Source organism: Haliaeetus albicilla, chromosome W (assembly GCF_947461875.1).
Source record: "Haliaeetus albicilla chromosome W, bHalAlb1.1, whole genome shotgun sequence".
Classification (NCBI taxonomy): Eukaryota; Metazoa; Chordata; class Aves; order Accipitriformes; family Accipitridae; genus Haliaeetus; species Haliaeetus albicilla.
Window position 1 is genome coordinate 4667535 of NC_091515.1, and position 25464 is coordinate 4692998.

General features: G+C 45.8%; 2 protein-coding genes across 3 annotated transcripts in view; both read right to left on the reverse strand.

The window, feature by feature from the left end:
- Nucleotides 1-4359, reverse strand: part of ARK2C (arkadia (RNF111) C-terminal like ring finger ubiquitin ligase 2C) — a 51856-nt gene extending 47497 nt beyond the window's left edge. For both annotated transcript variants that reach the window (XM_069775388.1, XM_069775387.1), the window contains exon 1: nucleotides 4226-4359. In XM_069775388.1, coding sequence (XP_069631489.1) covers nucleotides 4226-4286 — 61 coding nt within the window. In that variant the 5' untranslated portion in view covers nucleotides 4287-4359. The remainder of the gene's footprint in view (nucleotides 1-4225) is intronic.
- An 11080-nt stretch (nucleotides 4360-15439) lies between these two features.
- The window catches only part of ARK2N (arkadia (RNF111) N-terminal like PKA signaling regulator 2N), a 45811-nt gene continuing 35786 nt past the window's right edge, over nucleotides 15440-25464 (reverse strand). The window contains exons 4-5 of the mRNA XM_069775267.1: nucleotides 22190-22316; nucleotides 15440-18500 (exon numbers count right to left, since the gene is read on the reverse strand). Coding sequence (XP_069631368.1) covers nucleotides 18311-18500; nucleotides 22190-22316 — 317 coding nt within the window. The 3' untranslated portion in view covers nucleotides 15440-18310. The remainder of the gene's footprint in view (nucleotides 18501-22189; nucleotides 22317-25464) is intronic.

A 25464-nucleotide genomic window follows, 5' to 3' on the forward strand; every position in this document is an offset into this window, starting at 1 on the left:
ATTCCCGATATGAGCAAAACGTGACCGCTATTTGTTTATCTTTTTCTTAAAAGCGATGGAAACTGTGACAGCACCCCAAACCCCGTGTGAGGGACAGATGGGTCCAGCTCCCCTTCGGCACCGTTAAATGCACGCAGATGTGTATAAGACCTTTACACGACCCTTATAGAAATGAATCTCGGAGCCCGTTTTGTGTGTGTTTGGGATTATCCACCTCCCTGTTATTGAAAGAAGTTATTTAAAGCAGCCCGGGAATACAGGTTGGTGCTGGAGAGATGTATAGGCTTTATAGAAATCACTGCATGTGCCTCCACACCCACAGCAGCACCATCAGCACGTGACTCGTCTTGGATTTCCTCAGCCCGCGATGCTAAAATAAAAAAAGATTATTTTCTCGCTACCAGGTGGCTTTTCAAGACTCGGAGCGTCAAAGGAATTAAGCCATTAAATTGTGGATGCATTTGATGGATTATGAGCTATGAAAGCCTGATAGTTACTGACTAATAAGGCTGGGAGGTGGAGTGGGGGGGGGGAGGAAATGTTTCCTCTTGTAAGAACGTGTTTCTAACAAGACAGGTCAAAATATGATGCGGATGATAAATTGCTTAGTACCAGTTGCCATTAACCCAGCAGCTTTCCGTATTATTAGATTACCAAGGCATCCTCAGAGCATACTGACCAAACAGTTTTGCTCTGTATTAGCACTAATTTGCGGAAGAAAATCTGGGGGGGGGTGGGGGGTTATTACGCTCGCTGCAGTGAATCCGCTGCTCCTAACAAAGGGGCAGCTGCCGGCAGGTGTCCGTAGCGCGAGGTACGTTTCGGAAGGGACCGGGGTTTATCCGTGTCAGGGTTTCGGGGTCGGGTAGAGGAGGGGAAGGGATGTTCATTTTTTTTTTCCACGCCATAACCCGAATCTCATTGTCTCATGTGGGGTGGGGGTTGAATTTCAATAGATAAATAAATAAATAAATAAATAATAAAATAAAGGGGGGGGAGGAAGGAAAAAAAAAAAAAAATAAAATCACATTGGAAAATGATCAGCCCCAACAGGCATGCACGTCTCCCTTCATGCAAGCGAGAAGCACAGCCTCCCTCCTCGGGATGCGTACGGGGACATGTGTCACGCACGGAGCTCAGCGCTGGCCCGGGGCGAGGATGGAGCGAGAACAAAGGGGCCACAGCATACACTACATCCAAGGGGGGGGGAAAGCAGGGGGGCAACCCGCTTGTGCTCATACAGGGAAGGGGAACAGGATGGCCAAACAGTCATCGAGATACACGGAAAAGGAAATATGGAGAAGGAAATAATAAATAAATGGGTTTTTAAAAAAATAAAATAAAAAATAAATATATAACGACAAAATCAACCAAACTCAGGATAAAGCTAGGAGGGAGGTGGAAAGGCACGGCCTTGCAAAATGATGCGTCTCTTCGAGGGATGCTGGGGTGAGGCAGGGCGGGTTGCTGGAGCCACTTGCTTTTGTTTTGTTTGCTAGTGGCTCCTCTTGAAATTTTAGCGGTGGAAACCACCGACCTGCTGAATTTGTCTTCCTCTCATTAAAGACAAATAACCAGTCCTGTGTCTCCCCCCCCTTCTGTGGAAATGCAATTAAGAGAAGATGCTTCCCCTCCCTCCCAAAACCCCAGCCCCATCTCCTACTTTTGGTAGCCCTGACTTTCCTCAGTTTCTGCTGGCATCCAAACCGAAATTGGGAGGTTTTACAGGACCATTTTGCAGACCTGGGAAAGAAGGTCTGGCGCAGGAACAAGGAGAGGTGACCGGTATTATTATCGCTTTGCAGCTGCAGCAAAACTGCTCGCTGACCGCAATTTGGTTGTCCATCCCTCCCTGCTTCCAACATTTTAAGGTTCCCGGTGACTTTCTCCCAACCCCACGGTTTGGTCTTTTGACCAAATCGGGTTATTCAGAAGATGGTGGGCCTGGAGGCTTCAAGCAGGAAAATGTAGTTACAACATTAGCAGCTGGGACGGTTTTACGAGCCCTGCCTTGCAGGGGTCTAGTGAAGATATTTATAGCGTGCCAGTCGCCGCGGGACCGAGGCACGGCAACTTCTCGCCTAGCAGATGGTGGGCAGGGCACTCGCATATATGTATATGTTTAAATATACAGCTAATAGATTAAAGGGATTTTTTTTCTCCCCCCAGGTTTATTTACCTCTTGTTAATCAGAGTTTAAAAAAAAGAAAAAGAAAATAATAATTCCCCCCATCCATCCGGAGGTCGTCCCTCTCATTTTGGTATCAGTCTGGTAAGGAATGTGCAATGTTGTAACTAGAATGAAATAAGCAGCAGACCCTTCATCAAATATCTATCTTTTTTTTTTGATTAATAATGAGGGCTTGGATTTATACCCTTTTATTTTGGCTATTCTGCGGTAAAACAGAATTCTGCATCAGCACAACGGTAATACGGACTGTGCATCTAGGGAGTATGTACACACAGACTAATGCTGAGGGTAGATATGGGATAGGAGGAAAAAAAAATGTATTAAAAAGCCCCCATATCTGCACTACAGGGAAAAAAATCCACTCACTCAAACCTCACGATGGGGGAAAGCAAGGAAAAAATCTAAACAGCAGGATACGACAATAAATGGGAAAACAGCAATAGAAAAAGCACACTAGGTTAATATAGGAAAACTAGTTTCTTTATTGAGAGATCGTATATTAGTATTAGTGGAATCGTGTGTAACAATGTCATCATGCACACAATACAAAAAGGCAAGGCCCACCATGCTATGGAAGGGCAACAGAACAAAAGCAGCGTACACTGAGCAGATGTATAGGCTACAGCACATTACATTTCAGCAGGGTATGTCTCTACAGAGAGATTTACATCAGAAACTAGGTAATGTAAAAAAATACAGACCATGCTTTAGTTTTAGTACAAGAAAAAGGTGAAGATACACAACCAAAGGATATTCGATACAGAAAATTACCCACAAAATAAGAACAGGAAGTAATTTAGCACAGCAGAAAAAAATGTTATCCCTGTTTAATGGAAAACCATTTTGCCAGTCGTCTCTTTTCGCAAGCAAATTTTAAGGGGGGTGTGTGTGGATGGGGGGGGCTCGTTCGCCACGTCGGAGGTGCGCTAATGGGACGGGACACTTGTGGCTCGGGATGGGGATGGAGCGTGGGGCCGGCCGGGCGAGCGGCTGGGTGGGCGAGCGCCCGCGGTGGGCGACGGCTGTCGGCAGCGGTGTCACCGCCGGCGGGGACACAGGGATGATGCTGCACACCCCCCACTTTGCAGAGGGCTCTCATCAGTGTCGGCCAACAGCTTTTTTTTTGGGGGGGGGGAGGCGGTATTTCAGCCCCTGTTGAATCACAGATCTCACTCTCCAACTCTTTTCCAATTCTAATTTTTGGAATGAGGGGTTTTGTTGCTGGGTTTCCCTTCTCCAATTTTATTTTTTTGGGGGGGGTTTCGTTGCTGGGTTTCCCCTCCCCAGTTTAATTTTTAAATTTTTTTTTGGGGGGGTGGTGGCTGCGATTTGGGGGCGTTCGGCCACCCCCAGGAGACCCTGCGCCCAACGACCACAGCAAAATGAATCCACTTAACAGGAATTTACAGTGCAATGTACTCAGCTAAACAGGATGAAGGTACAAAAATGGCTGTTATCGTCTACAGCTACGCTGAGATGGCCTGGTGGCTACGCTACACGGCGAAGACTGGGGTGGGTGGGGTGGGTGGGGGGGGTTTCAAATCAAAAAATAAAAATAAAAATTTAAAAAATAAAAATAAAGGAAAATGGATCTACCGAAGCACAGACTGGAGGTGCAGGCGGGATGGTGGGCAAGCGGTGGGCGCCGGGGCGGCCCCCCGGGGGGGGGGGGGTGTCGAAAATGGGGGGGACCCCCCTGAAGGGGCACTGTGTGTGCGTGGGGGGGGCTGGGGGTGCTGGGGGGGGGGGGGGGGGCGCGGAGCCCTGCGCGCCCGCGGAGCGAGGCGGGCTCGCCCCAACCCTGAAAGCGCAGGGATGGGGAATTTTTTTTTTTTTGGGGGGGGGGGTGAGGTGGGATGAGGTGTGTGGGGGAGAGAGGGGGAACCCGGAAAACCGGCGGACCTGCGCGCAAACCCTACGCGCCCGGCCCCACGCAGCCAAACCCCCGCGCGGAGCGGCCCCGGGACGCGAACCCGCGGCCCTCCCCACACACACCACACACACACACACACCCCCCCGCCCACGGCGCGGTACCTCTGTTGCGCACGGAGCCGAAGACGGGCAGCACCAGGTAACCGACGTGCACCAGGACCATGCTGCGGCCTTTGTGGCGCGGCGCGGCCCAAGTCGTTTCCCCCCCCCCCCCCCCAACCAACCACCACAACCCCCAGGACCCGGCCCCGGTCCCGCCGGCCCCTCCGCCTCGACGACGAAGTGGCGGCCGCCCGCTCCGCCGGCACACAAAGGCGGCCGCCGCCAATGGCGGAGCGCCGAACGCCGGCGGGCACGCCCCCTCCCTTCCCCAATAGGCCAATAAGAGACCGAGGGGAAGGGGGGGGGAAAGGGGCGGGGAAAAAGGCGGGAGGGCTGCGTGCGGCCGCGCGCGTAACGGCCGCGCCGCCCTCAGGGACCCGCGGGGGCGCGCATCGCCTTCTCCCCTGAGGGGCGGCCGCCGGCGGGAGTGGGGCCCGCGCTGTCCCCCTCCAGAGGAGGACGCCTGTGAGGCACGACCGCCGTCCGCCGATCCCTCCGTATGGACCTCATCCCTCCGTCCCTCGTCCCCCCACACGCCTCGTCGTCCCTTCTGACACCCGTGGCCGCCGCGCGGGTGGGAAACGCGCGTCGAGCGGGGCGCGAAGCGAGAGGGACGGGCGGAGGGGGTCGTTCCCCCAGTCCCTCCAGCGGCCTGCTGTGTTGAGGGCCCAGTTGCTGACAGAACTTAACTGGTTGCGGGTGGCAGTGACCCTAAAATGGCTCCGGCCAAGTGCGGAGGCGTGCAGAGAGCTCGTGGAAAACCCTCACGGGGCTCAGAGCCGCCCTCCTCATGGGGAGAAGAACCCCCATGGCTTAAAGGAAGAAAATGACCCCCTCCTCCCCTGCACCCCCCAAAAAACCCCAACCAGGAGTTCATCCTCGTTTATTTAAAACTCATAACGCAGCAGGAAAGGCCCTGGCACACGGGAGGGGTTTCAGTCAGGCCGCGGGAAGCATCCTACCCATTTTTTGGGGTGTCCTTCCCACCTTAGCCAAACCCGGGGGTTGTTTTTTTGCCGGGCTTTTCCCGGCAGTGCCCGCCATCCCGCTGTGGGGAGCCCCTTAATCCGCGCTTAGCTTTATCCATCCCGTGCATCTGGCAGGTTTTAAGCGCTCGGCAGCTCCCCAACGTGTATGCGCGATGGATTTGTTCGCCTGGATTATTGCATTGGGTTTGTCGTTGGGTTTATTTTGTGTGGGTTTTTTGGGGGTTTTTTTGGGTTTTGGGGTTTTTTTTCCTGATCTGAATTAAAATGGGGGCTTGGCAACCTGGAGCTGTTTAACCCTTTCCCTCCCAGCCCTGCAGCCTGAGGGCAGTTGCCAGCCCTGCGGTGTGGGAAGGATTAACTTGATCCTCAGGCAGCAGGGACAGCTGCCTGCGCACCCTCGCTGCCTTCTTCAGAGCTGGGACAGCCACCCAAAAGGGCTCTTTTGGGTAAGTTTTCACACCACTGCTGCACCAAACTCCCCTCAAATGGGAACAGGAGCAGTTACAGGTGTCCACTGCCTCCCAGTGCCCACCCGATTGCATCCCAGTTTGGATTTTCCCTCCTGCCTTGCCCTCCCCAGTGTCTCCCAGGAGGCTGCACTGACTCCAGGAGGGATTTTGGCAAGGAAATTCTGGACCTTGTCCCACAATGTCACCACGCTGCTCTGAGCAATGCCCACACCACGGCTTGGCCAGCCCCAGATCTGCAATGCCCAATATTTGCAGGTAGCAGATGTCATCCCACCAGCACGAATATTTCCAAGGAAGGAGCAAACTTGTTTTTTTGGGTTTTTTTTCCATGCTTACGCTGTAACAAAACGCTTCCCGTGCCCTGTTTGTGGTGCAGCATGGAAAAATTACTGCTTTCCACCCATTTCTACCAGCAGCGAGAAATCGTTTCCAGCAGCAAGGTGCTTGAGCTCACTGTATTAAACACATCCTACAAAGGGACACTTCTTTAAGTGCTAAAAACGCCTGGAAGGTGTGATGTAGCCAAACCCACGCCTGAATCAACCAAGGAGAGCTTTCTACGGTGCCTCCACTCGCCCGTCCCCACTGTGATGCCTGCAGGACGGGCCCCAGGGGACTCCCAGGACGTGCGTGTACCCTGAAAACCACCCCGACGTCCCCTCCATGGTCCCCTGAGACCGCTGCTGGCCCCGGGCCGGGGGTTGCAGCCCCACCACCGGCTCTGGTTGCCTTGGGCAGCTGCTTCCGTGGCCCCCGGGCCACGCCGCGGCAGTTGTCGTGGGTATTTTGTGGGGCTCAGCCCTCGCCGCTGTTGCTTTTCATCTGTGCATGCTACCCCCCATCCCGGGGACACCCGATCCATTGCTGGGGCTTTGCATGTCAATCAGATGCCGCCAGCACAGGTTGACGTTAAAATTAGCCCTTGGCTTCCTCCTGCCTGCATGGCCGGTGCCTGTTGGTGTCCCCCAGTGCAGCTTTCTGGGGTCCCAGCACCCCCAGTTTGGGGCATCCTCCCACTTTTGCCCCAAGCTCTCATTAAAAATTAACACCGTTAAATTCTTCTTCAGTGTGATGTTCTCCGGCCTCGTGGATGTCACGCGTGTCACCAGTGTACCTGTGGAGTAGGTGTTTTGGAGATGCTACGGCACAGGCATTGAGGCACTGGGGATGTCTCACCTCTCGGTCCCACGGGAAAGGTTTCTCCCCTTATCCAGGCATGCACGGAGGATATTCAATAAATATAAATGTGATACAGAGCAGTTGAGAATTTCTGGGGCACATGTGGCGCATCAGCCACCATCCTTGGGCAGGTCTGGGGGTGACTGTAACTCTCAGCCCATTGCCACACCTGGCACTCACCCTCTGCCCACCTCAAAGCCCTCCGTAATTTCGATGTGATTACGGGGTTTTTTCACCTTCTTCGCAAAATCGAGCTGGGTGAAATCCTTTGGGAAGTCACGATGGGATCAACCGGCTCAAAAACTGATGAGCCAATTTTCTTAAAACTTGGGCGGTTTTTGGCTGACCTCTGGCAGGACAGCGGAAGAGCCCCAGTGAAAGGCTTTTTCCAGCAGTTTTGAAGCCATGGTTTGCTCAAGAAGGACATCTTGCACTCCCAGAGGCCATTTTATGGCAGGGTGGGGAGCAATGGGATCGATGGCATGAAAAAATCCGATGCCTCACCCCTGGTAGGGATGAAGCACATGGACAGTGTGATGGCTTTGCTAGATGACGGTCTGAGGCTTTGATTATTTTATTTTCTGACCTTCAGCTACTCTTTGGATAATGATATCCTTGGCAGCACGTCTTGATGTCAGTGGTGATACCATCACAGTACGGTCATGGCTGGATCTTTAGTGGTGCTTCTAGGGCAAGGGTGGTGGGTCTTACAAACCCCACAAAGAAGAACAAGTTTGGGGTTTTGAGGGTCTCAAGTCTCAGATGGGGGGAGGCAAAAAGCCCGCTGGGCTTGGGACACCAGCACTGAAGAGGAGAACCTCCAGGGAAAAGTGACAGTGGAAAAATTAAAGGCAAAATGAAGAATGGATAGAGAAAGGGTGAAAAGGGAGGAGAAATCTCTCCAGCAAACACCATGGCATTGTACTGTGCCTGGGAGCGACAGCAACCCAAATCCAGGTGGGGAGCCAGAAAGTGGGGGGCCTCCTGGTTCACGAAAGGGCTTTGTTTGAGATTTAGTTACATATGCTTGTTTTGCTCCTTTATTTTCTGCCTCCCTGTAATTTTCTCTTGTGCTTTTTACCCCCTTTCTTTTTCTTTCTTTTCTCCAAAAAAAAAGAGGCAAAGTAGAGAAAATCATTATGCATTCGCTTAAAATGAAACATTTGAGCATTTCAATTTTCCAGTTATATGGGGACAAAATAAGAAAATGGGTAAAAAGTGTCAGATCCAAAGAGCAGCCATTTAGGAGGCGAGAAAGAAAACATAGTACCCCTATTTTGCCAGAGATTTCAGGACTTTCTCTGGAGGAAAGCACGAGGTGATTTTTTTCCTCTTCCCCTGAGAGCAGGAATTTTTGGGAGCTCACAGCTGCTCAGAGGGACCCAGCGCCCACCCAGTGCCCTCCCCAGCTCATTTCAAGAGGGATCACAGTTTATTGCGGCAAAGGGGATGGGGCGTCGCACATCCAGAGAAGGGCAGCGAAGGTGGTGAAGGGTCTGGAGCACAAGTCCTATGAGGAGTGGCTGAGGGAACTGGGGTTGTTTAGCCTGGAGAAGAGGAGGCTGAGGGGAGACCTTATCGCTTTCTACAACTACCTGAAGGGAGGTTGGAGAGAGGGGGGGGGTCGGTCTCTGCTCCCAAGTAACAAGCAATAGGACAAGAGGAAATAGCCTCAAGTTGTGCCAGGGGAGGTTTAGATTGGGTATTTGGAAAAATTTCTTCACCAAAAGGGTTATCAAGCATTGGAACAGGCTGCTCAGGGAAGTGGTTGAGTCCCCATCCCTGGAGGTATCTAAAAGACGTGTAGATGTGGTGCTTAGGGACGTGGTTTAGTGGTGGACATGGCAGTGCTAGGTTAATGGTTGGACTCCATGATCGTAAAGGTCTTTTCCAACCTAAGCAATTCTATAATTCTATGATGCCCCCATTTATGTCTCATCATTTTGCTAAAATTGAATTATTTTGCTTCGAGGAATTTCATTCTCCGTTTGCACGGGTATGGCAGCCTACAGAATAAAGTCTGACACGTGATAGTTGTTGCAAAATGGGAACTGGCGATGTTTCACTGCATTGAGAATGGAGCAGGCTATTGGGGCTGATTAAATGCTTCCTTCGAATTACACTTTTAGGCGCACATCCTTGACGTCAACCCTGTGCCTCCCTATGGAGGTGGCAGGGATTGGGCTTTAGGATCTTTCACATCACATTATTTCAAGAAGAATGGCCCCAAATTCATCCTTTCTCCTCCATCCTGCCCATATTTTTGGGGAGCACAGGTTTTGGTGTGTTTTCCTTCGTGGTCCCCCAATGCTTTCCCCATCCCAGCATCCCACCAGCTCCCTGTGGCAGCAGCTTTGGGATGCAACTGCGGCCAGTGTGAGAGTTGGGGTGAACGGAAAGCCCTCTCCTGGCAGCGTGCTCAGCAGTAGCCCTCCTACAAAACCCCACAATTTCTACCACTAATCAAGGACGTTGCAATATTTTATTTAAGAAATCTGCTCCTTGCTCTCAAGGTGGCTTTGCAGCTAACCAAAAATAAGGCAAGGTCGACGACCCCTGTCTGCATTCCCAGATCTCGGGCTTGATACCCAGAGAAACGACCCTCCATCGGACTCATCAGTGGTTAATTACTTCAAAATCACAGCTGGGTAATTTAATTTTGGTGTTATGTCTGGATGATTTGATTTCTTTTGCTCTTCCTGGGGCCTGTTTCCCTGCCGTGGGATGGATGCTGGCCACGCAGGCAGGGTCTGGCCAAGGCAACGGAGTCCAGCATGGTCAGGAAAACCAAAAAATCTGCTGTTTTCACATCCACGAGCCTTTTTGCCTGGTTTGGGGGGCACTTTCCCCTATGCTGGGGGATGCAGTGGAGGGTGTGATGGCAGCCCAGAGCCCGTATCCTCCGGCTTTGGTGCCATCTAGTGCCTTCCTACAGGCTGCTTCCAGCCCAAGCTTTCTGAGCTAAAATGTCAGTGGCCAAATTACATTAAAAATCATAAATATTACCTCCTTTGCAGACCGGGTGCTGCTGAGAGCCCTCACCTCCATCCGCATGACTCCCCCCTCAGCCTTTTTGTGGGGCTGGGAGCAGATCAGGCTGAGCCTAGAGCACCAGGAATTAAGGGGATTCCTCCCTGGAGCACAGGGAAGGGGGGAAAGTGGGTGTAAAGCTAATTTTGAAGGAGTTTTGAGAGCTTTTCTGAGCATTTTTAAGTCTTGCTATACCCTCGGGCAAGCTGAGAGCACTGGTCCAGGGCAAGACCTCACATTGGTCATGGAAGGATGGGGGATCTCAGCATTACCCCTCCGAAAACTTGGCTGTTGCATGCGGTGCTGCTGCTTACCGGGGTATAAAGGATTATAATAACACTTTTTTGGATGGCAGGGAGCTCAGACTCTCCTGGAAGGCATGCTCCCTGCCTTGTGCCATGCCCAAGCAGGACTGCATTTAAAATTGCCCTAATTCTTCCTCTTAATGAGCAGCTGGAGGAAGGAGAGATTGTGCAAGGAGCCAGTGGTTCCACAGCTCCAAGTGGGATGGGGTTTTTTAATGGCCTGAGACTATGTTTTAGCAGCATCCCAGCCACAGAAAAGGTCCTCAGACACTCTCAGGAGGTGTGGAGCATAGTCAGGTGTGCACCAGGGGCTCATCCCCCTTTGGCAATGGAGGAGATGAACTAAACAGCATTTTCAACTTGCCAAGTCTTGTCCGAGACATGCGGTGAACTGCCTTTTGAAGTTACCCCTCTTCTCATTAGGATTTACTCACTCTGTTTTGTCTTCTGCTCTGGGTGTCTTAAACCACCAGCCTGCTCTTCACCTTCCCTACTGTTGACTTCTAATGGCTTGAGTCTGCCTTGGGTTATCCCAAACGCCACCCGCACCCATCTCCCCACCTCTGCAGGGGCCAGTGGTCTTCAAACCTAGGGGGAAGCCGCCCCGACTGATGAAAATAAGATGCAAAAAATAAAACCCAACTAAATGAAGAACAATAGCGAGACCAGTTTTGTATCTCCCTGCGGCAGCACACTGCTCTCCGGTCCCTTTGTCACGTCCCAGGCATCACGAGTCAGGGTCTGAGGTGGTGGCATGGGCTTAGTTGCACAAGAGGAGTCCAAGGGCTGTACTAGGGCTGTCTGATGCTCGTCATCAAGAATACATCTACAACACGCCCATGGCAAATGAGTGCGTCAGCACATGTAAACACCCAGCCTTCAATTATTCAAGGGAAGGCATCTGCTTACTTGCTCCAGCCTAAGTAATGCATGATCATTTGAGCAGCTTCACACCTGCCCCGGAGCCAACAGACACCAAAAAGCCACAAGACTGTGTTAGGTGTTAAGAGATGGGTTGAGTGGTTATTTAGGACATCTTGGGGTTGTCGGAGCAAACCTCTGCCTGGCCCCGAGTACCTGGGGAAGGTCGTACTGTACATACACTGCTTCCCCTACACGCTCCGGGCTCCCACGTCTGGCTTTTCCCGGGCCAGACATGGTTTGTGGGCACAGAGTGACTCCCAGTGATTGGATTTTTTGTTGTTTCAGGGACTTTTTTTAATGAGAGCTATTTGGGAGGCTGGTTAGGCAAAGCACAGAAATGGGGGTGTTTCTACAAGCTGGTGCTCCCACATCTGATTGTCCGCCAGGATATTGTCTGGATAATCTCTACCTCTTACCTGTCCAGAGCTGAAAATAGTTCTCTGAAGAGCTCTGGTCCTCCCACAGACCCAAGGGTGAGTTCCTGTCACTACCTGTCCAGCCTAATGTTCAGCATGGGATTGGAAACCCGACACTAACAAGCCAAGAAAAGACCCACCATGCATAAAGAACCATCAGAAACAAAAATGATTTGACAAAATACCCAAACCTGTGGTTTTTCCTCCTTGGGATGCATCTCATAGACATGTGGGGCCCATCTCCCACCTTTGCTGAGAAAATGAGAGACCATCCCCACCAGGGATGTGTCTACAAGCCGAGGGTTTGGCTGCATCGCTCCACCATGCTGGAGATGATGACCCTTCTGCCCAGGGGTTGGGGATCTCCTCCAGAAGCAAGAGGCAAAGCTGGAGGAGAAGTTAAGGAGTCACCTACCAGCTGCCCTCGGTGATGTCCCACTCCCATGGGTCCCATCCTCGTTGGTACCCCGCGTTGTGAGGATGCCTCCATCGTTCCCCGCTCCCATGCAAGGGAGACGGGAAGCTGAGCAAGTGCAGTCCCTCACCTTCAAGAGCCAACCCCGAACGCTCAGAAGAACCACCACTTTGCCCAAATCGATTCATTAACCCCCCCCACCGCTTTATTTAAGTGCAAAACGATTTTCTTAGGGTGTTCTTCTCTCTTGCTGCTCTGAGCAATGCAGAGACGAGGAGGAGGTGTCCTCTTCTCGGGGATGTGCTACTGACCAGAAGGAGGAAAGCCCAGCCAAGGTGGTTTCCAGCACATCGCCGTGTCGCGGAGAGCTTTGCTTTGGCTCTTCATGTAAACGACGGATCCCATTAAGAGCTGTAAAGTGTTAGCAGAAGGGGGGTGTTAGTGAGATGTCAGAAAACAGATCCGAGGCGCTCGGCCAGTGATTTGTAACTGGCAGAGCTCCTGCGAGGGGTATTTTTATTCAGTGGTTTTGTCACAGGCGGTCCAGGGAGAGTGTGAATAAATGGACCTGAATGAGAAGTGTAATCATGTGGAAAAGCAAGAAAATTACCCTTTCATGAATCTCTGTCATATCCTGCGCCAGGTAAGATGAGCTTTGAGTGAGAACACAAAACACAAGTGACACGTTTCCCATTAGGATCTTAAAAGCATCACTCCAGCCCAACCACCTCTGACTTGAAAGCTCCCCTTTAGGTGTACAGGACCACTGCCAGCTCGTAACACCGCGGATAAACATCTACGTATCTACCGCCCCAGATGGGGGATTTGAACGCACCCTGCTTCGAAATGGCAGCCTCCCCTGGAGGTCCATGCTGCCAAACACTGGGGCATCCAGAGGGCTATAGTTGCAATGATGGGGAGAAAATCAAGAGTATTTTAGGATGCAGATAATTAAATTTGCTGGTGGTAACATTAGAAAATATGCATTTTCAAGGAAGCAATGGCAAGTGACTATTTTTATGAGTGATTTTGGCATGTAGACTTGGAGATTTCTGCTGAAAACTGCTGGTCACAAAGAGTTGTGCAGCAGCACTGTCAATACTGGAAGTTGTGGATGACGTCGGATGAGCTGGAGTGATGGAGTACTGGAGTTCAGTAATGTCAACTTTAAGGTAGACGCACAAGGACCTGGCAGAAAGGAAATGGGAAAGATCTGGGTGTCCTTGGCCACGGCCCAGCCAAAAGCTGCCGATGCTACAAAGCCATGGACAACGCAAATGCAATCCTCAGCTGTACGAGATGGCATTTTGTCAGAGGCACGCGTAGGAACCGTCCTGGAAAAAGCACCAGTCAGACTCCAGGAGTTCTGCATTCACTTTGCATCACCTACAGCAATGAAAAATGAATTTCACAGGGGACTCTTACTTGTTTCTTTTTCCAGTTCTGATGTGGTTGCCCCAGATTCACCCAAAGCTGCTGGTGCAGCTAGTAAATGTAGAAAATTATCTGAAATTAAACTTTCAGACAGTTTTCTCCTGCCCACTCCAGCTTCGCCCTGAGATTTACTGTCTGAAAGATCTTTCCTTCCCAGTAACTGGCACTCAATTCTAATTTTGAACTGAAATGCAAATCCAGATGACTAACCAGCTCCGAGAGAAAACTTCCAAGGGGCATTTATGAATCAGCAGTCGTAAGGACTCTCAGGAATGCATTTATACTTTTCATAAACTCCCTGGTACCAAGATATAGACCTGTGGGGGGGGTTGTATCCTCATCTGCTGTTTAGTTTCGATAAAAGGAGCGCCTTCACCTTATTTGCACCAAAGACAAAAGTAAATGCAGGATTTGTCTGTCTCAAGTTTGCATTTTGCAGGCGCACTGCTCCTTTCCTTTGCAGACAGAAGGGAAACTGCATCTATCCCTGTGATGCTCTGGAGAGAAAGCCACAGCAGCTGACATTCAGAGGTGACAGCCCTAAAAAGCAAAGGGAGAAACAAGTAGTATTTCAGCAAACAGAGCTGCTGCACTCGGCAAAGGACACCATCTCCAGATTCTCCAGGGAACCAGGGAACTATTCCACTTAGTAAAACCCTTTCAGTTCCCAATTTAAGGCAGGCAAACTAAATTTTCAGTCACAAAATAAATCTGCATTGCAACAAATTCACTGGGGAAAGCAATACAACATCTAATCTGTTTGGGTAGTTTTTGTCAGTTCTCGTATTGCCCCAGAAATGACAGTTCCCACAAAGCCGAGCGGCTCCTACACAAAAGCAAAGCGGCCTGACCCATGAGGGGTATGCCGAGTGCCGCAGGAGAGATTTTAAGCTTTCCATTCAGTGTATCCTGAAGTCTAAAGACTCTGGGTATCTCTTGGTGATGGAGGAAAAAAAGATTCAGGAGATACGTCAGCTCTCCTCTTCCCGTATCTGCACCAAACTGCACAGCGCTGTTCTCCCTCAGCTGGTGATACACATGAAATAAAATCCGAGCCTGGTGTCCACCTCCACAACCACCACCAGACCCAGAATTTATATTTTCAAGCTTCACAAAAGCCAAGAATTCAGCGGGGCTGAAAAGCCAACTCACTTCACTCTCGTTACCCTTCTTGACATTTAAAATACACGGCTAAATGGCTCTCCTTATTCACACCACTGAGAGCCTCCCTCACATGAGAAAAACATCAGAACTAAAGCAAACTCCCCTATTTAGCTGGAAACGTAATGGATTTCATTAATATTCCTATTTCCCTATTGGCTATGAGAAGACTGGCAGGCAGCGGGACTCTAAGTTTAACACAGTACAGTTACACTTACCATCCCTCTCTTTACTTGCACCTGTAAATTCCCTGGTATAACTTAGCGGTTCTCCGAACACTGTTCAGCCTGGCACCACCTCTCATGGTCCGCGAGGACTTGCCCAGAGCTTCATAGCTGGTCCACGCATCCATTTCAAACGGCAGCAGAGCTGAGCTTGCCAGCACCATCTGGCTGCATGAGAAAATCCGAGTCTAACAGCAGTCTCTTACTCAAATGCTCTTACTGACCAGCAGAAAGAAGACAGCTGTGAGGATGGGACGAGGGGATGCAGTCGGAGAAATACTGGCACGAAGGGTGCTCAGGCACCCGAAGGACTGCGATGTGCGGGGAGACGGAGGCTGTGCAGAAACCGCATCCCTCGAAGGGATTTTGCAGAGCGCGATGGGCAACGGCCGCTCGTTACTGCTACCTGTGCGTCCCCCTGGCATCCCAACCAGCGCTACAGGGAGAAGAGGTGGTCCTGTCCTGGTCTGGGAGATAAAAGCAAGCTTTTGCGGTCAGGAAATCGCATTTAAATTCTGGATGTTCAAAATGAAACGCATTACAGCAGGGAACAGTGCTCAGTCTGGGCAGCTGTAACCCGTTCCCAGAATTTAAGGCTTTATTTTGGAGATGTGACAAACAGCAGCATATTGAACGAAAGTGGAAAAAAAAATCCCAAACAAATTGCTATTGTTTAAATAATACACTCTATTTTATTTTGTCTTAAAATAGTTTAACCTTTATGCTACAGACTTGTTTCAAAAAACAGAAGGTCTCATCTTGCACCAAAAATATATATATTTATATATATATAACACTCTGTTTTATTATTATTTTTTTCTCCAAAGACCATTAAATACTAGATGGAAAATGAGAACTAAATAATGAGTGTCGAGAAGAATCAAATTTTTTAACTAGAGTCGCACGTTTTAAACATTTATATTCTAAGCAATGATTTGTCTTCACTACAGAAGATTCCAAGTTCACACTCCAGCAATTCAGGAACTGCTAAACCATGAAGGGCTTGAGCCAATGCACACTGAAGTTGATGGAAAGCCGCGCATCAACTCCAATGGGTTCTGGATCAGGCCCCAAGTGCATTGGTTCTTAGCCATACAATGGCTAACATTTCTCTTTCCTGCTGAGGAGAGCAAAACCATCCAGGCACCTTTTGCTCTCTTAAAAAAAAAAAACAAAACCCAAAACAAAACAACAAAAAACCCAAAACAAAACCACTTCCTAGCTATCCAGTGATTGCGGTTTTCAGATCACTACCCTTTCAAATTTGTTAAGAATAAGAGAAAATATGTAGTGTTTTAAATAAAAGAAAAGAAAACCTGCATCAGACTACAATACATGAATTGTTTAAACAAACACAGTGCACAATTGGAGGAAGTTTGGTTAGGACGCAGTCATTTTTATATATACATGGAAGTCACATCATATACAAACTGAAAAACAAGAGTTAGTTTGCATTTTTCGTGGAAGGACTACAAATGGGTCCCTGCAGCTTTCTTCAAAACTGATCTTTAGAAGACTTTGTGAAACAGGAAAAAGCAGCCACACTAAATCACTGTTCCAAAGTTACCTTTACAGCATGTGTGCTAGCCCACTAAAACAACGGTTGAGTTGCGTGATTAAAACACGAGGAGAAAAGATTGACAGCCACTACTGATATAGTGCCCCAACAGTACCGGGCTTTTCCCTACTGCAATGCGAATGGGCTCCATCCACGCGGCGCTCCCTCCCTCCCACCCCCAGAGAAAGAAATCAGTCACTAGAAGCACCACATATATTTTTCTGGCCATGCAATACACTTATGTTCAATGTTTCAGAAAGCTTGAAATTGGAATATCAATCCCTTACCTAGTTGTTCTTTAAAGTGCAGTCATAACCGTTCTGCCTATTAAAAGAAAAAACTGTTTGTTACTAACTATACCACCACTGCTGGTTTTTTTTTTCCTTTATGTGACAACATAGGTAATTTTATTTATTTTTTTGCCCAGAGATAAAATTATTGGAAGCCAAATAAATTTAGAAACCAGCCAACACAAAAAGAAAACAGAGCTTCCCATGTCCTGACTACCCCTTGTTCAGCCTTAAATGGCAAAAAATCTGATGATAGAGCTGTACAAAATTCCCACTAGAAACATTTTGAATACAAAGGAACATTTTAATTGCACAATAGACATTTAAAGTGAGTATCATCTTGTTAAAGTCTAATCTTTGGTTTTTGCCTTGAGAAAGGCTCAAAATGACAGATGAGGGGCAGGAATTTCCAGAAATTTACACTACAGAAACTACAGCCTGCTAAAGTAAGTAGTTCCACTGATTTCAGTAAATATTCTGGTAGAAAGTGTTTCCTGGATCATACCCTAAAAACAATTCCAAAACTAGGATAAGAGACATGACCTTAAGCCAGGAAAATGGTGCAGATCTAGTTGTTTTTAAAAAAAAAAAAAAAAAAAAAAAAATCACCACCTTAGGCCCTGATCCTGCAACATCTCTTAGGACAGAGTTTTAAGCACTTGAATGGCCCCACGAGTTTCAGTGACCTGTCCGAGCTGAACGCTACGCATCTGCTAAAGTGCTTTGCCAGACTGGGGCTTCGCGACACGGTTTTTGTTATTTTTGTTAGGGTTTTTTTTTTGTTGTTTTTTTTTTTTGAGATGGTCAGTGAAGCAAATAAGCAACAGTAGAAATGAGGACTAACAAGCAAAATGTTTCATTTCTCTCCTTCTCCTACTCCAAGCAAGACTCGGATACAGGTAAAAAAGTTCAGCTATATTTGAAAAGGAGAGGGATGCTGGGCCTTTTTATTACTTTTCTTGTGCTTTTGCAATAATCAGCTGCTACTAAGTCACTACTATTACTATCTTAAACTGTAACAAGCTGTGGGAAATGATCAGTGAAACACAGTAGTCAAGTAGACAGAAGACTCAGCACTGAAAAGAGTGTAAACTATAAATTATATTGAAAATAAAAATCCTTTAATTAAAAAGCTGTTCAGTGCATACGTTATGGGCCGTTTGTATTAAAGACAGTCCCTCGTGCTGGTAACATAACCAAATCAGCTTGGGTATAAATACTCTTGGCCCAATTTTCGGAAGTGTTGAATACCCCCAGTTCCACTGAAATCAGTGAGGACACAGCATTTCTCAAAATCACTGATGCTCGCACAGCAAAACACTAGCTTCTACTAACAAACTCAATATACTGATAAATTAAAAATGTTCTGAAGTTGGAGGTGGGAAAGGGTGGGAGGACATAAGTTTGCACACAGTTATTTCTTCAGATTAACACACACACGTTAGTAACTGTAGATGTGTTATAAATTTGGTGCTATTGGGTTTTAATTCTGGGAGGAATCCTCCTTTGAGAAGGCAAAACCATTTTAAATGATACTGAAATTATACTACATTCTTATGGAAATGAAAAACTTCATGAGTTTGAATTTCATAATGCCAGGAACAGGGCTCCTGAAGCTGAAGCTTTAACAATGAACTTCTGTGCCACAAAAGGGAGAAGGGGTGGGGGACAGAAACACAGTGACATTGCATTACAGTAGATATTTGCGTCTGGTATCTTCATCCAAAGTGAGGTCTACTACTTCTGGGGGTGAAGACCAATTCTGCTGGGGAGTCACAGCTGTCCATGATTGCGTTTGCTGAGTGTTAATGTACTGTGAGCCTGAGCCATGCTTCCAGGAAGACACGCTCTGAATCACACCTCCCCTGGGATGCACGCACCTGTAGCAAGGCAAAAACCACAAAGGATTAAAGCTACTATCGAATTCGGGCACAAGATTCTCAGCTGCAGTGTTTTATCACTTAGGCATCTTGTTAACATGTCCCTCTCCAAAATGTCCTTGTGGATTTTCCAGTTGTAGAGTCCATGACATCTTAAACAGCCAGTAAACAAAGCTGAGACTAAACTTAAACTTGGGGGGGGGGGGATTATATTATTTTTAAGAACTGAATTCTGCCAGTGGGTGTAAAGTGATATTCCTTACAAAATATATGCATGGATCCCAAGGATCTTGAAGAAGTCTGCCCCATCATGTATAGTACCATGCATTATTCAGAAGCGTAGTTTCCTGCTAGCAGTTTTACCCACTGGACTTTGAAAAAGAGAAAAAATTTAAGTGAGGCTTGATGAGACAAAGAGAAAAGCTATCTTTCTACATGAAATCAAACCCATGTTAAAATAAGGACATAATGATACTTTCATTACAATAATTACAAGGGATCTTGTAATTACATTATTACAGCTGTTACATTTGATTTTTCTTTGGTCTTAACTAAAAATTACAAACATGCTGGGAAGTGCTCACTGAGAACAGTACAACTGCACTTCAGCAAAACATTTAAGCTTTCAGTGATTATAGTCAATAAGACTAAATCATATATTTAAAGATAAGCATAAGCTCAAGTGCCTTGCTGAAGTGAGGTACATATCTACTTATTTGCACAGTATTTTTACCTATTATATTCATAATAGGTATGTGACAATTGAAGTACAAGCTAATAATAATTAGAAAAAAAAAGACTAATTTTGTTATATGAGGAAGTGATGACAAGAATTTACTGGAGTCTTTTAAGATGATCACTCCATTTCCAGCTGTAAATCTTCAACAAGTGCCAGTAAAACTTTACACCTAGTGCTCCAAAAATTGTTTTGCTCTCGTAACACTGGTGGTGGCTGTAGCTGCTCCTGGCTGCATACATAAGGAGGAGATGTTTGGCTGCTGGGGTAACCTTTTCCCATTTCTTTGTGAAGGCACGTGTACTGTATTGCAGGAACCCAGGTTTTCTGCACTGGTCAAATATTCCTGACATTTACGTTCTATTTGTTTTAATTTAAGGTAGTGCAATTTATTTTCTCCAGAACTACTTAGGTTATGCTCATCTCTCTTGGCTTGGTTAGAGTTTCATGAAATAGAATGAAAAATCTCATTCTCCGAGCTCTAACTTCTCTGAATATAAATGTCTCATTTCCTTCTCAGATACGCTATTTAGTTTTGGATGTGACGTTCAGAATGACTTTTTTATTACTTCTTCAATCTTAAAAATACATTCTTAAAGTACATATCTACAAAGAATTAGTAGTAAGAGACAGAAGTCTAACAAATGTAGGGGATTTGGATTTTTTTTTAAAGCTTTCTTTTAAGAAAAAAAAATTTTTAAGCATAACTGACAAGAAAAGCTTGTAGCCAAAGCAAACTAAATACGACATTCAGTCTCAGGGACTATGGTCCATCGTTCTGATAAAGAACAGTCCTCAATGCTTAGACAAAGCTAATACTAACTTTTCTCCCCAAAGATGACAAAATGCAAGCTACAAATTATCTCACGGAAATGACACCCCACAAAAATGAAAAGTGTTTATCCTCAAACAAGTCACACAAGCAGCCAATAGCAAAACGTTCAATCAAACATTAGCTTAGGGAACATGCTTTCCAATCTGTAGCTAAGGGAAGATACCAAGAAAAGGCAACCAAAAAAGGGCCGGGAGGGGAAAAAACCCTAGGAAAAAACAGAGGAAGACTGTTTTATACACATGCATGATTAAAAAAAAAAAATCTATTTGAGAAAAATTAAACAAACTGAAAAACATGACTTGGTGTCCTAAGTAGACGCCAAGTAATATTCCAATGATGAGAAATACCACCAATTCACTAGCAATCTGAAAAACTACAACTGATGGACAAACTCTAGGGTGTCACGACTCACGCCAGTCCCACAACGACATGGAATATGGAGCACAATAAAAACCAGTGTAAGCAAAAGAACTGCATCCAAACACCATACTAACTAAGCATGCGAAAAATACTGATGAAAAAACCTAAACCTTTTCCAAACGACAACCCTGTCAGAAGCCCATCAATACTTCATAACTGCAAGCCTAGACCTGCAAGAGAAATAAAATCTAAATAGGATACGAACAACTGAAATGTGTGAGTATTCAATGAAGCCAGTAAAAACTAGTCTTTGGGAGATGGCAGATGGTTACATGAACAAAGGAAAGCACAAAAGTGTGCTTTAAGTCTATCTTTGCTGAAACTATTTCAGTCCATACCTACTAAAACTGATTTCAAACAGCAACTCTGCATTTACTTAACACTTCCATTTTTGTAAATGGTAAGTATTATCGAGGCAAACAGTATGGAAAGCTTTTGAATAGGGGTCCTCAAGCAGAAGGGTTGTGCGTACGTAGTGCTAGACAGATTTACACAAACTACTACTGGAGGACAAGTCCACACTGCTTACCATTAGGACAAAGATCCTCCAAGCCCTGGATCTGCTGGATAAACAGCCAGGAGAGCTACTTCCTCAGGAATTAGTAGCTTCCGAAAGAGTTTGCCATGCAAGCACTTTCACTATTCTAAAAGCAAAGACAAAATCTCTCTTCCTTGGGCACCTTAAAATTTCCCATTTTTCACATCCGACAGCACTGGATTGTGCTCACACTATCTGTACAGTTTCCTGCCTGGGAAATTGGGTCCTGTACACCTTCCTTCTTCCTTTCCTCAAAAAAGATGCAGTGAAGGGACAATGAGGAACAGCTTTGTTCCTTGTCCTTCACACCCCTTTTGTGCCTCCAAGCATCCACCAGACAGCAGGTTAGTTTTAGAAAAGAGCTTGTCTGTATACTGTTTTAACTTGCTTTTATTCCACCATATTAACACTCCATACTATATGAAAATGCCAGTCGTGTTCAACTGCTTCTTAATACCTTAAGCCAAGGAAAGATCATAGACTAAAGATGAAGGGTAACATCAAAAAAACGCCTATCAAGACTAATAGCTGAAGCACAGCTGGACAGCTGTCTATCTGAGCTTGAGAGAAACCTCTGGCTTCCTTACCCTCATCTGCTTTAGGGATTTGAACTCTCTTGTATCTTGAAATAAAACCAAGAATCACAAGGATCCAATTTTTAATCTGAAAGGGCTATCTTATGACATTGGCCTTTGAAAAGTTGATAGTCTTTTTACAATTACTGATTTATTCAATAAACTGGAAGCTGATTAAATGCTTAAAGTGAGTATTTTGATAGGAAACAAGAACCTACATAAATATTTCTGTTTATGTATTTGCATATTCACACTATGCCCTTAAAATCTGAATTCCTGATGTATATAAATTTGGTATCTCAGTATTTGGTATTTTAACACTACATATGTTTAGCCCGTTAACGTTTGATATCAAATCACAAGCTTAATCTGAATACTTACCAAGCTGGTAATGTTCTAAAGAAAAACATCACCATGACCAGCAGAATAGAAAAAACAAGTGCAACATTTATTACCTTTTGGGCATCAGTCATGGATGGATAACTACAGAAGTGGAAGTCAGCAGTTTTTTCTTTATTAATTTTGGCAATACAGATATTCTGATAAAATAAAAGGAATATTAGAGCAAGAAAAAGGAATTCATACCTGGCATGTTCCTGAACTCCAACAATCTCTACTTCGCTATCAGAAGAGGCAATATTAATTTCTTCATTGATCTGGGCATTACCAGAGGAGGTTTTGTCACTTGCAAGGAAGCCTGCATCCAAATGACCTACAGATGGGCAAAATGCAAATACAGCCAACATTTAACAGCATACACAACTCAGAAATCAGCTGGAGAAGGAATTTTCCAACTAACAAAAAAAAAAAAAAAAAAAAGGATTGAAACACTGAAATTGGAAAATCTTATTAGATCAAGTTGTCCAGCTTTCAGTTCATCACAACATACAGGGTGACCACTGGATTTATCCAGTCTCAATAGCTCTAGTGATGGTGTTAGCACACAAATGTGAACAAAGCCTGACTATCGCATCAAGCACACTTGATGTAATTAGGCTTTCCAGCTGTTATTTTATGACAATAAAAATAAGAGTTAGACTGTACCTAAACCTCTTTGAAATAAAGACACAAGACAATTTATTGTCAATAAATCAAACTCAATGATACTGTGGCAAACAAAGCCCATAGGCTGGACAGAAACATCACACACACCAAGGAAAATTAATTTATTTTCTTTTTTTTTTTTTTTTTTTTAAATAAGGGTAAGTCGGTCAATGAAAAAAAGAAAAAAACAACAAACCCATCACGTTCTGGTCACACTGCTTCACACATCTGCTCTAACATTATTAAAAATACTTGAAAAAAAAATCTGTTTTTCATAAGTTCCATATACAGCAGCATTGGTTTTTAATTACAGTTTCTCAATGCTATCCAGTTCATTGGTCTGTCAAACAAGTCCTCTCTAAATACAAGTGTGGCAGGTTTTGCCTTTTCTGCAAAGAAGGTCCTTCACCACAATTAGCGAAGCTGTGTTGTGATGTATTAAATAATATTTGCATGGAAAACACAAAACAGCCAAAATGATGATTTGTTTTATAGAAAATAAATCATTAAAAAATCAATTTGAAAAAAATATTTCAATAAAAAAGGTAGCTTTTACTTTTTTTTTAACCCCCCTAAAAAAGAGATTACTTCTACTGTCTCTCTTTAGCAGTCACCTGGGCAATGCTGGGCAGCCCTGAAGCAGATGACACTACCTACTTCTTGGAAACCACTCACTCAGCTGTATTACACAGGGGAAGAATCATTTGTCGAGCAAGAAATTTGAGATTGGATGAATATATTATGTACATCTAGTTTGACTGGACACCTCTTCAAAGATGAGAGGAGGAGGACGCAACAACGATCCGCAGAATTTCAAAGGCATGCGAACATGCAGAACTGATTATACCCCCCGGTAGATCAAGAGGACACAGAGAGAAGAAATTAAACTTTAAACAAGTGCCAGGGAAACTTTCTAATGACTGCCTAAAGTACTTGGAAAAGAAGCAAGCAAATAGAAGGGCAGAGACCATACTGTATGTTCAGTTTTTGCAAAGTGAAGACGCTTGGTGCAACATCTGATGAGGGTGAACAAGGGAAGGAAACCTGTGTGCTGCCCCGTACCCGAAGGAGGAGTTTCCATCTCACAAGACAAAAAAGATTTGTCAGCTGAACTTAAAACGAATTAACAGCCCAGGCAGACTTTTCCTAACATCACAGCTCAGCTGAACATTTCTTGGCAAATATCACTGACTGCCAGAAAGTCCCCAAATGGGTCACGGATATTTCTTTAATAGAAGTGGCTGGGCACACTGTGAAACATGAAATGGAAGTGCTCAGAGGCTTTGATTCATGTGCTGGCGATGCAAACTGGGAGCTTTACAGGATCACCGCCCCAGTGATTTGCATCGCCCCGCTCCTGAATGTCACCGCTGCTACAGCACAGGCAGCAGCAGAGTAACACAATCCTTGGTCACGGATTCACGCAGACTGGGATGGATATCAACCTGCCTTAATAGGTCGCATTACTCTATTAATGACATAACACCATTCTGCACCCTTTGCTAGACAGGGTAATGTCTGGCAGAGGGGCAAAGCAGACCAGCTCTTAAATAGCCCCAAAATGAATCCCCAGAGGTATAAATGGGAGCCCCAAAAGAGCTTTCATATATTACCATAGCTTTAAGTTCAGACAACAAAACGGTAATTAGCAGTAGAGAAACCATGATTAGCAGAGTAAATACTGTGAGAGTAGCTGAGCGTAAATCAGGTTTATAGCATACAGATAGATATACAGCCTCTGGCCATACAAATTTCATGCCTAATAACATGCCTACACTGTTAATTTCTTTGCACGAACATTAAGATGACGCCCAAAGGAGATGTTTTGTTTGCCCTACAACATCAGGGCTTGCAAAACAGCCCAAAATATTTGCCCATGCACAAAGATGTGATAGTGTGTCCTAATAAGATTTTTCACTTAGATAAAGCTTATGTTGCTATTTTCCCATGGGAACACATCATTAAATGTCTGTTAAATTAGATACTGGCTGAAGATTAATTTGGGAACAAGATGTAAGATTTGAAAATTCTGCTTTCCAAATATGCAATCCTAGACATGGTACGAAAAGGCCAGTACTGACAAATGTGCAGTCAGAAGTGTACTGAGGCTCTGGGGCTCTGGGGCAAGGTGTATGCAGGAAGAAAAAAGAGAGATTCATCCTTCAGACATCAACACGGCCGTAGCACCAGGAGCAAATTTGCCTGGACACATTCCCACAGGGTCAGGGATGAAGAAGTTTCTTGAAGTTTTCTAGTTTTCTTTTACCTGGCAACCTCTTCCTTGCAAGTCCCCTTGGATATAGGTGGAAGGAAGAAAAACAAACTTTACCTGCATCACAGCATTGTACTCGTAAGAGGAAAGTGGAAGAAAGCTTGGTAAGAAACATTACTTTTTATTTTCCTACACCCCTTTGAAGTACCAATGCATTAGTGCTATACAACAAAGTTAACTTCAGCTGTTCTAAACATTTAATAAACCACTTAAAGAGTGGGCTTGTTGGGGGTCAAATAGCTAGCTATCAGTCAGCTGCTATTCTGCAAACAATACCAGTGAGCTTGAAAAACACCAGCTCGCTTCAAAAAGGCTGGAACAATATCCAGCCACAGACCACAGTGAAAATAATGCATCAGAGATTCTCATATTCAAATAATGGACTCATCCACTCTATAATAATGGAACATCTCTTTCAAAATCAGTCACATACTTGTATTTCTTTAAGCCTTATAGACATTGAGAAGTAGCTCGGAGATACCAGGATGCTTCCAACGTAGGTGCCCTTTGGCAGGCTTACGTTTGGAAAACACAGCACGAAACA